This window comes from Limanda limanda, chromosome 10 (genome assembly GCF_963576545.1).
Source record: "Limanda limanda chromosome 10, fLimLim1.1, whole genome shotgun sequence".
NCBI lineage: Eukaryota > Metazoa > Chordata > Actinopteri > Pleuronectiformes > Pleuronectidae > Limanda > Limanda limanda.
The window spans coordinates 17,793,740-17,809,051 of NC_083645.1; the positions used below are offsets into that span (position 1 = coordinate 17,793,740).

Genomic DNA, 15,312 nt, shown 5'->3' on the forward strand with positions numbered 1-15,312 from the left:
TCTGATTTTTTGTTAATCTGCTCCATGTTGTTGTGTCACTCGGGCACACTGAGTTGAGGAACATTTGGGTTTGTCTCCCTCTTCCTCGCGCTGGCGGCGGCGGAGCTGGTAGGTTTTCTCCTTTTTAAAGATAACTGAACCTGGTCGGATCTGATTATTTCCAGCTGACTCTTCTGCTTGTGCTTGCACTCACAGGTGATTCTTGTGCATCAGAGCAACGAGGCGTCTTTTTTATCGGGAAATAAAACATTTGGAGCGACGTGATTTTGGGAGAGAAGACGCGACACGCAGGTGAGAGACCGAGCTCGTCTGGCGCAGAGATATTAAAGCTTCCTGACGCATTTCACCAAATATGTATATCTGCGAATGTTCTATTTGATCCATGTTGGTTTGAAACGCGTCCTCCAGTCTCCAGCCTGTTGCGCAGACGCTCACACCCACCCCTGTTATTATTATGGAATACGGGCGTAACTGTGGTGTTGCACAGACACAACAGTGGTAATAGTGGACATGCTGTGGACATGCTGGTGTCTCTGTGTGATAGATTCAGACACATCTGTAAACAGCTGCCGCGTTGTATTCTGGGTCTGCACCTGAGGTTGGATTCTCACAGAGTCAGTGTTTGAACTACAAGTTGTATCATGTTGTAAAATGAATGCATCATTGAGTCCAAAGCTGTTAAAGGTTCAGTGTGTAAGATTTAGGTGAAAGGGATCTATTGGCAGACATTGCATACAAAATAATCTTAGATATGTTTACATTTGTGTGTTTCATCGAAATTGTATGATTTGATGTTTTCTTTACCCTAGAATGAACCCTTTTATATAAACAAATGTTTTATATTCACATCGGGAGCCAGTCCTCTTTACGAAGGCCGCCATGTTTTGACACTAGTCCAGACTACACAAAAGAGTTTTTATGACAACTGAAGGATTCCACAGGTTCTCAATCATGTTTGGAATGGGAGGGTGAGGTGAGGGGTGTTCAGCTGCAACATGCAACTTCACCACTAGATGTCACTAAATTCTACACACTGAACCTCTAAGGTGAAGTTTTATGTTAATGTCAGGTTAGGTTAAGGTCAGGTTTAGTTTATGCTCGGTTAGGTTAGGTTAGGTTAAGGTGACGTTAAGGTCAGGTTAACGTTAAGAATAGGTTTGAGTTAAGTTAAGGTTAGGTTTAGGTTTGGTTAAGGTTTAGGTTTGGTTACATTTTTAGTTTAAGGCTATGGTGAAGGTTAGGGTTAGTCTACAGGAAAATTCATTGCAATGTCCTTGAGACAAGTGTGCGTGTGCTTGCATGCATGAATGAACCCGTGTGTGTTTGTGTTTGTGTGTGTGTGTGTTTGGACACGTGTGTGTTTGTGTACTCATTTGTATTTACCTCTTAAGGACCGTTTCCAGTATAAACACCGACCATATACCAGTAGACCTCAGTAGGACCTTAACCTGGTTCCACTAAGCGAAACTTAATTTCTTAGGTCCTGGTTAAGATTCGGAGTAAGATGTAAATTGTGGTTAGGTTAAGGTTGTGGTTACGTAGGAATTGGTCATGGTTAAGGTTTTTGTTTGGCTGTCCACGACGAATGGACGTCAATGCAAAGTCGTAATAAGGATAGTTGCACAAATTTGTGTACATGCGTGCGTGTGTACGTCTGCAGCCAACATTCATATATGTGTGTGTGTCGTTTCAGTTCAGGAGATTGAGCCTTGTACTTGTTTACCTTGTTGGTTCAGATGGCTCACACACACACACACACACCAGCCACCATGGCAGACCCAGTTGTTGACACTACTTGCCTTCATACACTCTATGTAGATGTATTTCCATCCACATTGTATCACCATTACTTTGTTGTTAGTGAACGATACAGCCAGGACGAGTTCCCTTTAGGCTGTGGACTCTGCACCAGTCGAGCTACTTTTTCTCTACTAATATAAACACAGATAAACTGAAACAGACCGCCATGTTGGTCTTTCTGTAGTTGTGAGGCCACTTGTTTACATAGTGCCTTACCCCAGTTCACCCCAACTCTAGCCTTGACCTTATTCTAACCTTATCGCTAAAAAGAAAACATAAGCCTCAAACAGCCATTTGAACTCGTGAGGCCAGACTCACAACAAAGTTTCTACCACAAAGTGAAAGAAACACGCACACATGAACGCAGCCATATTTCCCACGTAACCTGTTGTCATTTCCCCTCTGACACAGACCCACATTAACTGCTGGTGAAGCTTCATCTTTTTATTGTACAAATAAAACTGTTGTCGTGTTGCCAACAACACGGCAGCAATAAACAAATCAAAACATTATGCAAACAACACAGGATTGGTTCAACTGTAAAATCTGCACTGGTTGTATTGTGTGATGGAACTGTTGTGTGTTTACTTGAATGGGTTAGAGCTGTGGTGCTTTAATGAGCTGAAAGGATTATTGATATTTAACCTAATTACTTTGCCCCCCCCCTCCCCCCTCCAGGCTGCAGGGTCTCACTCTAATTGTGATTCGCAGTTTGCTCACCTTTTACTTTTTAATCAATAATCTGCCTATAGATGTTATCCTATTTGGCACATGAACGTGTCCCTGCCTCTCAAAAGAGTCATTGTAGTGTAACTGTGTAACTATCGATGGCGGTGGCAACTTCAGGATATGTTGTAAAACTATCTGTGATTTTAAAAATGTCATTTCACCAGGCTACTGGGAATGATGGGAACTCCGGATAAACTGAAACTTCAATCAGTGCTCAAACATAAACGGACACTTTCGGCTCTTAAATTTAAGCTGTAACTCAAATATGTATTATTGGAGTTTTTAGATGATATATATATATTAATTATCTCAACTATTACACATATTTCAACTGCAAAAACCTTAAAAAAAGCAAAGTTCCTTAATTGAAGTTCAATTTATTTGGTTGCATTTGTGTTTTTCTTTTTATTTATAGTCATAATATGTATTCGTAATAAGTTTATTGTTAAACTGTGAAATATCCAGCTTCAATAAAAAATTTCATTAAGGTTTAATTTCAGCATCTTACATTGCTGAATTGTATTTTAAAAATATGTTAAAAACTGATGATATATCAGATTGGAAATTTATATTCCCTAATCTTCTTTTTGGCATTTTCACAGTAACTGATATCAGCTTCACCGAGCACTCACTCACTCTTAAACTGACATCAACTATAATTTATTTTAGTGCTTTAGTCATTTCAACAGTTTTTAAAGTACTTTAATTTATTTCAATTACCACTTCAACTCCAGTATCATCTCATAACACTTTACATTCCCTTTTACTGCATTTGCCTTGATGCTCCTAATTGAGAGGAACTCAAAATAACATCAGCACAGTTAAAAGAAACTTGAAACTTTCCATCAACCACTGGCAAAAAATGAAAGCACTAATCATGGCACTCAGAATACTCCTGCCCACCAGGCTCCTGATAAAGAAATTAGCAGAGAGGAAAATCTAAGAGTAGAAATTAAAGGTTTCCCCACAAGTGTTAATGTGTCACTCTGTCTTCCACTGACTGCCTGTGTGACCCATTCAGGTTTCACAGATATAACTTAGTGTGAGCTGAAAAGGTGCAGCAGGTCTGTTCAGGTGGCACCGGGCCTGCTCACACCAGCCATGATGCTGACGTCAGCACTCTGGTGAAGGTTACTCTGTAGGTAGCTCTTTGGTGCACTGTGTTTGATGAGGGACGCAGTGCGCTGGAGTCAACAGCAGCCCCCCCCCCCCCATGTCCTCTTCCACCTACATGTTGACCCCCAACTGCTGACTGCTCTTCTCCCTGCAGACACCTGAAGACAGGCAGCCGCACAGTGACTGTTAAAACCAGGGCAGTTCATATTCAGCAGTCCACATCCCTGTATGACTGTTAATGCTGCTGTAAGCTTTTCAGAAAGCAGAAACTATTTCTGGACATCATGTACAGTGAGTAGGTGCCTGAATTACAGCTGAAACAATTGATTCATTGACCGAAAGAACATTGGTTTCATTTATAATTATTTTCTAGTTACAACCTCTTCAATCTTAGGATTTGCTACTTGCTTTTATCATCTATTATATTAGATTGAACATATTTAGGTTTTATAATGACAATAGAATCATCTCAAAGTCATCACAATGACATCTTCTCCTTTGTGGCCTTTCATTTATTGATTAATCAAAAAACAATGGGGGGATAATTGAAAATAAAAATAATAGTATCAGAGCTATAACCATTGGTCGATATCAAGTTAATATGCAACAATTTTGTAGTGGATTCAACTATTTGGTTTCTTTTTAAGCAAAAATTACAATGTCATCTATCACAGTAAACTGAATATATTTCAGCTTTAAATCTGAATAAATCGCCTTGAGCTGTAGGGGAATTATAAAAAGATTTTTTCACTAATGTCTGACATTTCATAGCCCAGAAAATGAATCGTTTAATCTAAAAAATAATCAGCATATTATTTTTGTAATATAAGTAATCGTCACTTGCGGTCCCAGAATATCCTATCATGCTTAAAGCTTATTTTCATGCTTTCTTATGAAAACAGTCGAGTATGAATGAATAAAGCCATTCATCAGTCTTTTGAGATATTTGTGGACTGTGGGTGCGAATGCAGCCTTGAGCATGTAGCATCCAGCCCTTTCTGCTCCAGCAGAATTCCTCATCAATATTAACATGCAAGAACATTTCAAGCCAATTTCTATTCACTCCTATAATTGCATCTTAATTAGTTTCTCCTCAGCTTTTTGTTAAGCCTGTGTGTCTCACAGCCTCCTTGTTTTTCGCTGCTGTGGTTATAGTGTTGTGCGATGTTTAACCTCCACAGCACTATCTTTAAAAAAAGGCCTGCATGGCATCAAATGATTGCCAGTAGACATTCTGTTTTTTACTTAATGCAGATGATCCATGTCACTGTTTACTTGCATTTTGAGGAACTGTGACTGTTTGTCGGGTTTCTTAAAACTCTGGTATGTTTTTTTAATTCTTAAACCCGAATGCTGGCTAACTGTGAGGTAAAGATGAATTGTACTGTTAGGAGGTTATATTTGTCTACTGCTGTTAATGAATTATTAATTGACTAATGTGCAGATCAGTTGAAGTTCAAGCTGAACTTTCATGGGGTAAACCATCACGTGTTTACTGCTTTTCAAACATACAGATCAGATGGCAGTTTCAGGCCGTCAGTCTGTTGGTCGTCTGCTGAAATGTCTCAGCAACTTTCAAATGGATTGCCATGACATTTTACACAGCCATTCATTGTTCCTCAGACATTTAATCCTCATGACTTTCAGGACCCTCTGACTTTTCATCAAGTCGAGTCAAGCCAGAGTTTGTACTTATCCTCTGAAATGATGGTGATTGGCACAAGATTCATGACATTCCTGGTTTACAAAGTTAAAGTAGATTTCTCACTTTTTCTTTAGTGCTGATCTGAAGTTGACATTTATTTTTTTAGTGGGTTAGGGTTAGAGTTACCTTAATAAATGCCTGTAAGATTGCTATAACATTTGTTACACACATTGTTGACACCCTTAGAATGAAGTGACCTCTCCTCCACGGTTATCATTGGGTCAAAATTCTTGACCAAATATCTCCAAGATCCTATCAGAACACTTTGCCTTTATTTATAATTAGAAAAGTTAAGCAACAACTTTAACTGGAACATGGAAAAACGCTCTACCTTCTAAACGTTAAAGCATGTTGGCATTTTGATGTTCAGCAGTTTTGGCCTAAAGTTATTGGTGAGTCATTTGTCCATGATCATTTCCCACGTCCTAAAGCTCTGTGTTTGGAGATAAAGTGGTTGCGCCCACTTATGAGTAACTAATTAATAAAAACCTACTTGCTGTCTGAATATTAAATCCACTGGCTTTCAGACAGCTCTCCCATGTCGCTCTGTCTGTTAAGGCACAAACACAACCCCCAGGCTTCTCCCTTTTAATCCACATGTTTATTTTGTCATAGCATGATACCTCTATTTTTAACTGTGCCCATTGTCTCCCAGTAGCTAACAAGGAAAGGCTTGGTTAAACAGTTGGTGGATTTTTTTTGTTGGGGGGGGGGTTGAAACTCCTGGAAACAACATGTGTCGGTGACAGGTCGTCATGTTGCATATTCAAAGGTACAGGGTGGAGCAGAAGCTGGAATGGCTTTGGAGGACAGCCAGTGTTGCTGTGTAGCTTTCCAGGAATGGGTGCAATGGCAACTGTGCGCCATTTGGTGTCTGGTGTGACGAGAGCGATGGGGGGGGGTGGCGGGGGTGGGGTGGGGGGGGGAAGCAGGGATTGTTGCTGAGGAGCATTTGGATGATGCAGGTTTGCATATTGCTGAGCTGCGTCGTCAGGGAAAGCACGCGCAAGCTGATGTGGACGTGAATGCAGAGCTGCAGGATCACCCCCCCACACACACACACACACACACACACACACACACACACACACACACACACACAGAAAAGTTTCTATTGATCTGTAGGTAGACAGGGCAGAGGGGGGGAGGAACAGACGAGCAGGATGGTAACGCCAGCAGAGCAGGAGCTGTACCTGCTCCTCTCTCATCCTGCCTTCTTTTTTTCTTTTTTTTTAGATCTTGTGTTTGAAGGTGGGTGTATCAGTCCCTCCCCCCCCCCCCCCCCCCCCCATCTCTCCTCACCCACTCCATTGCAGTGTGTTCCTATACTGGGCTGTCTAGCTGCACGCTCTCACATACACACACACACACACACACACACACGCTCGTTCCTGAACAGCCCCCCCTCCCACCGTTCATCCGTCTGTGTCTGCCGCCATCAGACACAGGGAGTGATAATATCGGCCCATCTCCTCCTCCTATTTGCCGTGCTCCTCCTCTCCTGCATCTCTCCTATTGATTATTCACCCGGGCGTTCATTTACCACTGTGTCTCGCACAAGATAGCCCTCCTTCCTCTTTAATTTATCTCATGCCTTTGATACAGTTTGGACTTTGCCTTGCTGAATCGTACTTTATTTTTATTACAGTGATTTATTATCTGTATTCAGTTACCGTCTGGACACGTCACTCTGCCCCCCCCCCCCACCCCTGCATGCTTCTCCCTTTCATCAAGACTTCCTCCACCTTGTCTGTGTAGAAGACAAAGCTGTTTGGAGTCCGCTCTGCATTGTTGTACAGTTTGAATATTAACATGTGGCTCAGCCATGACTGTGCTGTACCAGTGGAAAAAGAAAAAAAAAAAAAAAAACCTGGGAGGAACAAGGACGGGCTCTGTGGAGGGAGGAGCTGCTGTGGAAACGGCTCTCTCATTGGCCGGTGACGTGTTCTGCCTGCCTGCAAACGCTCGCCCGGTTGGCTGCTGCTCTGCATTGAGCACAGCAGTTGTGAAGAATTACCCCTTCTCCTTTCTGCCCAGTCTCTCTCTTTCCTGCCTCTCCCCCCTTCACATTAATGACTGTCTGGGAATCATCGGTGTGTGGACCACGTGTGCCAGCCTGTGCCACCTCAAGGACACCACTGTTCCCAGTGTGTTGCAGCTGGATTCCTATCAAGTTAGTCAGTTACTTTCTGCTCCGTGGGGCTCAGGGGAGTTGAAGTGACGTCTCTGTCCTGCCTGCAATCTCCCTCCATCCTCTCTCTTCCTCCCTCTCCCCTCTCTCTGACTCTCTCTCTTTCTCTCGTATCACTTAATCAAGACGTGGCTTGCCCTTTGCTGTTCATTGCTGCCTCCCTCCCTCCCGTATGCTGCGCTCCCCTATGTGTTCGTCCTCGCTTTTTTCTCTTTGGCTCTGAAGCGTCCACCCTGCTGCCTCTAGGTCCTCATCACCCTCTCCGTTTAAACAAGCTCCACACAAGGTTGCGGCTTCACATTCATATTTTTCTCCTCAACAGGCTGCGTGTTTTTGTTCATGCCTTGGATTAATGTTTGCCCTTCTGCTTTTGCAATCCACAGCAAGACAACACGCAAGGACATGCAGAAGAGAGGTCAGTGAGGAGGATGACAACAGAGGAATAAAGGACAGCGAAGGAGGGATGAGAAAGAGACTGAAGTAAGAGGAGGAAGTGGAACTCTGAAGGGCCGAGGGGGTTGTCTGCTGCCGACTGACTTTGCTGGATGAGAGCAGGACGGGGCTCAGTGTGTGTTTGGCCTTGAAACCGAGGCTATATTTCACCCTGACAGCCACAGTCATCCATCCCATGTTGCCGAGCTGCAGTCCCAACAGATCCTGAGCGGAGCCGCCACCTCGTCTCATCAGTGCAAGGAAACCTTCCCTATACCAGGTTCTGCTTTTTTCCCGGTTCTACAGTAATCTTCCGAAAGATAACTAGCACCACAGAGACTACCACAGCCTCGGCCATGTTGACGTGAATGTAACAGGGACTTACGGTGGGAGTCCTTTGAGTCAGATGCTCAGCAACATATCTAAGCATTCCAGAGTGATGTCCTCAGAGTAGTTTCTGTTTTTCCCTTTTTTTTTGAGACAGAGCTGGCCTCTGCTCACGGTCAAGGCCCACTATCTCGCCCCAGTGAAACCTCAGCTGCCACATTTCCCAGGAAGAACTAATAAACATCCCCCAGAAATACATTGAACGCAAGGACTCGCTGCCTATTTGTGCTGAGGGAAAAACGGAGAATATTTTTTGCTTCTCTTTCCTCTCTGTTTTGCTGGGGATTCTTTTTTCGTGCATGAACATTAGTCACCCTTGCGCTCGTCAGACATTTTTCCGTCCATCTGTTTAGTGCTTGCGAGCGTCTCTCCGATGGCTGTCAGCATGAGCATGGGACGGGACACCAAATGGCTGACCCTGGAAGTGTGTCGTGAGTTCCAGAGAGGCACCTGCTCAAGGTCTGATGCCGAGTGCAAGTTCGCCCACCCCTCCCGAAGCTGCCATGTGGAGAACGGCCGAGTCATCGCCTGCTTCGACTCGCTGAAGGTAACGGTGCGACACACACTGGGCTCATCATCGACACCTGCCATATTACATCATGTTTGTTTGGACGTGTGTATTATGGTTAACGTCGGGTCCGTTGATGCCATCTGGTTCTGCAAAGTATTGTATAAATACTGAAGTTAAGCTGGTGCCCGCTTATTCGACACATACACAAACACACCCATAGACAGACACAAAGGTTTCCTGTAGTTTCATAGTGGAGATGGTCTTTATTTCAGGTCAACTGGCTCAATTCTAAAGGAGGTGTTGTTTTAAACGTCAAATACTTCATGAGTGTGTCTCTGGTTTAGGGCGTCATCCGCTAATTGAGTTCTTCAATGAAAAAGATCCAGCACAATCGGTTCAACAATTTACTGAGGGGAAACTCTGCAAACTATGTCAGTTGGTCAGTAGATGGATATAAACTTGTTTTGCTGTTTAAGCAATTCATATTAGCAGTATATTTTACAGTCTTAATAAAGTTCATCTGAAGGTTATATATATAATATTCATTGCGACGAGATGTTGCGATTGCATCGGGCTCCCGGACCCAAACGAAGGCTTTGTCGGCCACAGCTCCCGAGGTGTTGAGTCCATGGTCAATGGGTGTTGGGACGCCCTCTGAAATCACCCCCTAAACACACAATCACAATCTAGCGGCCAGTTAGCACTGCTAGCATCATCAGGATAGTTGTGTCATGCTGTGTGTAGCCCGCCGACTCTTTATACAAGGTGAAGCTTTTTTTGGTTGTGTGACAGGTGTGTTTACAGTGTTTCACTGCAGAACGGGCGAACATTGTTTGTGTTCCTGGTTGAAATGTATGCTTCACCACTGATCGGAGCTGGAGGCTTTAGACACATATGAAGAGAAGAAACGTTTAACAGGGAGGGATTCACGTGCACTCACATGAACCAGCAGCCGGACAAAGAACAGAGAAGCTCGTATCACTTCACACAGATGTGTGACATCATTCCCTACAGAGGACGCCATTACAACAGTTTATCTGCACAGATAAATCGTTGTTTACAGCTATTTTAAGGCTTACAATCTTGTATATACATATATTAAACCTCTAAATAACCTAACATATATAACATTTTATTTTAAGTGGATTTTTTACTTTATTAGACAATATACATAGAAACAGGAAGGAGGTGTTGGACGAGAGACAGGCGAATGACATACAAAGGCCAGTAACACTGCCCTACACCACTAGGTTACCATGGCGCCCAATCAACATACTTCATCACACCGGTTAAAGATCATGTAAATCCAATACTACCATATTTTAGTAGTCCTACTTACTGATTTAAGCAATGCTTGAAATAATAATAACAATAACAGGCAGATATTTAGCTAATTTAGCATTTTTGCTGTCATTACATATAATTTAATACTCATCGTATTCATTTAGATATTAAATCAAACACACACTGATATGTGTCAGAATCCAGGATGTTCAGTGTCTACTGTATATCGTCATATCGCACAACCCTGATTTAAACCAGGCAGACTGAAACAGCATTCTCTAGATCTAAACACATGTCAGAAACATGTCCACCTTCTTTCTTATCAATATATTAATTATTTCCATTTTGGCCGACATGTAATCTCCTGCTCTGCTCTACCTCTGATGTGGGCTAGTCGGTCATCGCTGCAGCTGCTCCCCTGACTCTGATCCTCTCCCTCTTCCACCACAGAACCACGGTATTATCACGACTCAGACAGATCAGTAAAAACTGATGCTCTGACAAGTGATTTGATGCTGTGCTGTATTTTAGAAAAGCTTTGACTATAAATGGACAACTGTGCGGTAATCAAGAATTGACTGTGTGTGTGTCGGGGTGTGCGTCTGGATGCACGTGTGTTTTTGCAAGAGGTTTTGTTTCGACCAGCTTTCCTGCAGCGAAAAAGTGAGACCAAGACAGGGGGCTCTCTGTCTGAGTGCAGCTGCTGTCTCCTGGTTTATTGAGTTAGAATTTATTATTCAGCCATTTTTCTGTATTATGTCCTCCAGAGCAGGAGGGAGCTGTGGAGAGAGAGAGATAGAGAGGGAGAGAGAGAGAGAGAGAGGGAGAGAGAAAAAGAGAGGGGGGCCTAGCAACAGCACAGGAGTGCGTACCCATTGGATAGTTTGATCTTCCTGAGTGGCACGGCTGTTTTTAGCACAGAGCAACAGCCTGGCTCTATACTGGTTGTATCGATGGGAGGAAGAGGCGAGCTGCTTTGTACCAAAGGCCGAGAACGATTATTAAAAGGACATGTTTGGCTGTCGGAAGCCGCAGGGTCATGTTGTAAGCTTGAGAAAGAACTGAAGTTGGTGACAGTTGAATGTCAAAGCGGCCTTCTTTATCAGGAGCCGCAGCAGAGCTCTGGTGCCATTACAGTGTGTCAGCAGCCACCTCTTTACACCAGTGTTTCCATCCTCATTGTTGTTCGGGGTTACACTCAGCTGACAGTTGTGTTTGGTCGACTGACTAGAAAAACAAAGAAGCGCCACATGCTGTGCTGTGCACCGCAGAGCCAGCCTCCCTCCTTCCCCCCCTCTGCCCACTGAAGGGAGGATGTTTGTTGCTTTCATGGATTTATCTGCTAATGGCCTCCCTCCTCCTCATCACCGTCACTCCCATATCTGGTAACTCCGGCTCGGTCCGACCCGACCGCTGTCCTTCCCTGTTGCTCCTCCATTAGCTCGGTGTGGTTGGTCTGAACCTGCTGCAGGGGAGGCGGGGGGGGGGGGGAGCTCACCTCCCAGTTCTTTTTACCTTGTTAGCTGGAGTGCTGCTGTCATCTCATGTGATTAGTGTGGACATCACCTCTGTACAATATACTGTCGATTTGCAGAGTGACTTTTGGATGGCATCATGGTATGGGATGCAAGTTACGACAACGCCTCTAAAATGCTTCTTTTGTACAAATAACAACTGTAATACTTTCGACTTTTGGGGAGCAGTCATGTCGTCCATTATTATTTATAAACAGTCTATGGGCTCTACTGGGGTGCTTTTATCTGTTAAGCATGTCAGCGTGCTAGCATTTCATAAATTGTACCAAACATAAAGTAGACCTTGTGATTTAGAGAGTTCCATTAGCTTTGCAGGTATTTACACATTCTGCGAATAACAGAGCAACTAAATGTTTGTGATTGAGATGCAACGTCTATAGATGTCTTTACCAAATTTCTGTCCAAAAATAAATATACATATTTCTCAAATCAAAAAACCCAAATGTCTGACGGCATCTCCGAGGAGCATGAATGTCTGCATGTATAATATAAGGAAATAATGCAAAATACAAAGAAACAATAATGGTTATGCTTAAGATTTGTGCAGCGATCCTGTTTAACAAAGCCCTTTCTCTCTCCTCTTCCTGAGTGCAACAACAACAACCCACTGTATTTACAGGGGCTTTCTCTGTGTTGTTTGATGTGTTGCTATGGCTACCAAAAGGAGGATTCCGCACCCAGTTCTCTCATCAACACCACTTCTTAGCCTCTTTCTCTTCTCTAGTTTTTCTAGCTTTTTTACGAAGCTCTTGAATCTGAATCAATCTTTGTGTTGCCAGAGCACAAAAATTCAGTCTGTAATCTTGTCCAGCTTTTGTGTTTCAAAGCAAACACCGTGTACGCTTTATCACCGGGCTCATTAAAATGTACCTCTCTTTCCCTCGGAGCTTTAGCAGCATTGCTGGGCTCATGGGCCTCACTCCTCGTTACAGACTCATCCCTGAACACACGGCTCCCTGACGCAAAGCTTGCTCACGTCTCGGGTGTAGCTGAGGGTGTTTGTGTGAGCTCATGTAGCATCCTGGCCATGTTTCAAGCTGCTACATGCTGTAAAAAATGTTGTCTGGTGTGGGATATGAGTCTCTCTTGGTTGCTGGAGACGGTGGATTCACGTAGTTCTCCTCGATGCTAAACCCCTTTTTTATGCGTCCTCATCTCAGCGCGGCATCATCCATCAACGTCACAGTCTCTGCACTATGACGTCAGTTTGTCTCCAGTTGTGCAGAATGCTCGTGTAGCGGTCACATGATGAGAGATGTCTCGTGTCTCTGTGGTCTGCTGACAGAGGATGCAGCTGACTCTCAGTGGAGGTAGTTTAGCGAGTTAACAGCACATCCGCAGGGGAAGACAGCTGCTGCCGGCCCAGGGGGTTTAATGCAGACTGCAGTTCCTCCTCTGAGCGCGTGTTGACCTGCAGTGTTCCTGCAGCACCATCTTCACCTTCCCCACAGACGCTGGCAGGGATGAAGGACACTGCTTTAACGCTTGTGACCAAATGAATTGCTTGTAAATACCTGGCTCAAAATTTGATGAGGATTTGTCGTGAAGCCAAAAAATGACAAGTAAAATGGGGCATGAAGAATTATTTCAGAACAAAATGATGTGTGGCAGTGACTGCTGATGCAGGAAAGTAAAGTACAGAAATACATCAATGTATTCAAGTAATTATTAAGTAATTGAAAAATTTGCAAGCTTTTATTAACTAAACGATTAATCAAAAAATGCAGATTTATTGTTCATTGGGTAATCGTTAGTTGCATCCCTAAAATGTTGATTACAGTGTCAGATTAATTTGTCATTAGGGAAAATCTAAGCATTATATTCTAATGTTATTTGAAGCCTTGCACACAGGACAAATTTAGTTCACAGGTACAGATACAGAAAACAGTTGAGCTATCATGAAGCGTGCGTGAGTGTGTGTGAGTGTGCGTGCGTGCGTGCGTGTGTGTGTGTGTGTGTGTGTGTGCGTGCGTGCGTGTGTGTGTGCGTGCGTGCGTGTGTGTGTGTGTGTGTGTCTTATACATGACTGGAGTTTATGTGCACCTTCTCAGGTTTGGCAGTAGCATCTTTCTAAAATGATGAAATGAGTCTAATATAAAAATCCATCACATTTTTATGAAGGAGATTTACTCATTTGATCTCTTCTCTGAACTAAACAAGTATCATTATCTTTTTATTTTCACTCTCTCTCTGTAAAGTTGTTGATCTCTCTGTTGCTGTGATAGCTCCCACACAGAGATACAGTATCAGTCACACAGGACAGTGAGACTGGAGCATATGTTCCCACTCTCCAGTTTTATCTCTTGTCACAGGGGTTTATTTGATGTCTCCCACTGTGGAAAATCCAAAGCTGACTCAAATACTACACCTGGCATTTCAAAGTGCCTAAGAAAGTGTCAGTAATAGTTTGAATTTAAATGAACACTTTGATTTTAACTAAATGGCCTTTGGTGTAATTACTGTGTGTATTTGTACAAAGAAAGTGATTCTGTTTTGCTCAGTTTATTTGTGATTGCAGCGTAACATGCTTTAATGTAATGGACTCTTTTAGAAAGTGTTGCATGAATTATGCAACACAAGATCTTCAGGGACTTCATTAGTACTTTATTTCTCCATAAGTTACAAGAGAGTTCACAGACACGTTCATCGGAAAACACGTCCGACACTTTTAGTTCAACAAATTGTGCTTGATGATAAGTCCTCAGCTGAACTTAGATGGGTTCATTGATTTAGCCTCAATCATAATATTCATATTTCCCTGCTATGTCACCGTAAAGTGTCTGTTCTCACTCTCCTCCTCCTCCTCCTCCTCCTCCTCCTCCTCCTCCTCCTCCTCCTCCTCCTCCTCCTCCTCCTCCTCCTCCTCCTCCTCCTCCTCCTCCTCCTCCTCCTCCTCCTCCTCCTCAGGGACGCTGCACACGTGAGAACTGTAAATACCTGCACCCACCTCCACACCTGAAAACCCAGCTGGAGATTAACGGGAGGAACAACCTGATCCAGCAGAAGGCGGCGGCTGCCATGTTGGCTCAACAGATGCAGTTTATGCTGCCTGGAACCCAGCTGCAGCCCATAGTGAGCAAACCACAGCAAAACTTTTTTAACAAATGCAAATGCACTCAGTCATGCCTGCAGGTAGAACTTGCTGGCAGGATTTTTCACAAATTCTCTCTTTCTACAAAACAGAGAAGAGGATTTTTCGCAGTTTTTGCTTTCACTTTCTGGTCATGTGCAGTGAGAATTATATTTTAGAATCGTTATAATCCCAGTAATATATATTCTGGGTATTTTTCGAGTGAAATTATTATGCAAATTGCTTATTTGGTTATGGCCACATTGTATTTAATTTAATGTTTTGATAAAACTTTTGTTCATCTAAATTATTTTTTATGGTTATGGTTTGATTTTGTTCAGCCATCTAAGATTTTTCGGGAAATATGCAATCATCTTTTCATGTTGATTTGCCTCAATGAGTAATCATGCCACTCACAGTAAGTGAATTCTTCTCAGTTTAAAAACCCATAGTACTGGTTATGTTACCACCCAATCCTCTTTAGCTTCTTCTAGTTTTACTGTTAACTCTGCCATAACTTGTTGTTTAGTCTCTCTTGTCTCTGCTGTTTTC

At 43.1% G+C, this 15,312-nt stretch overlaps 1 protein-coding gene across 3 annotated transcripts in view; it reads left to right on the plus strand.

Moving 5' to 3' along the window:
• The first annotated feature begins 42 nt into the window (after positions 1 to 42).
• mbnl3 (muscleblind-like splicing regulator 3) overlaps positions 43 to 15,312 on the plus strand; it is a 28,663-nt gene continuing 13,393 nt past the window's right edge. For all 3 annotated transcript variants that reach the window (XR_009680788.1, XM_061079957.1, XM_061079959.1), the window contains exons 1-4: positions 43 to 108; positions 196 to 291; positions 7,925 to 8,907; positions 14,598 to 14,762. Coding sequence is in view for 2 of the 3 variants with exons in the window: in XM_061079957.1 (XP_060935940.1) it covers positions 8,734 to 8,907; positions 14,598 to 14,762 (339 nt within the window). In the remaining variant the exon portion in view is untranslated. The remainder of the gene's footprint in view (positions 109 to 195; positions 292 to 7,924; positions 8,908 to 14,597; positions 14,763 to 15,312) is intronic.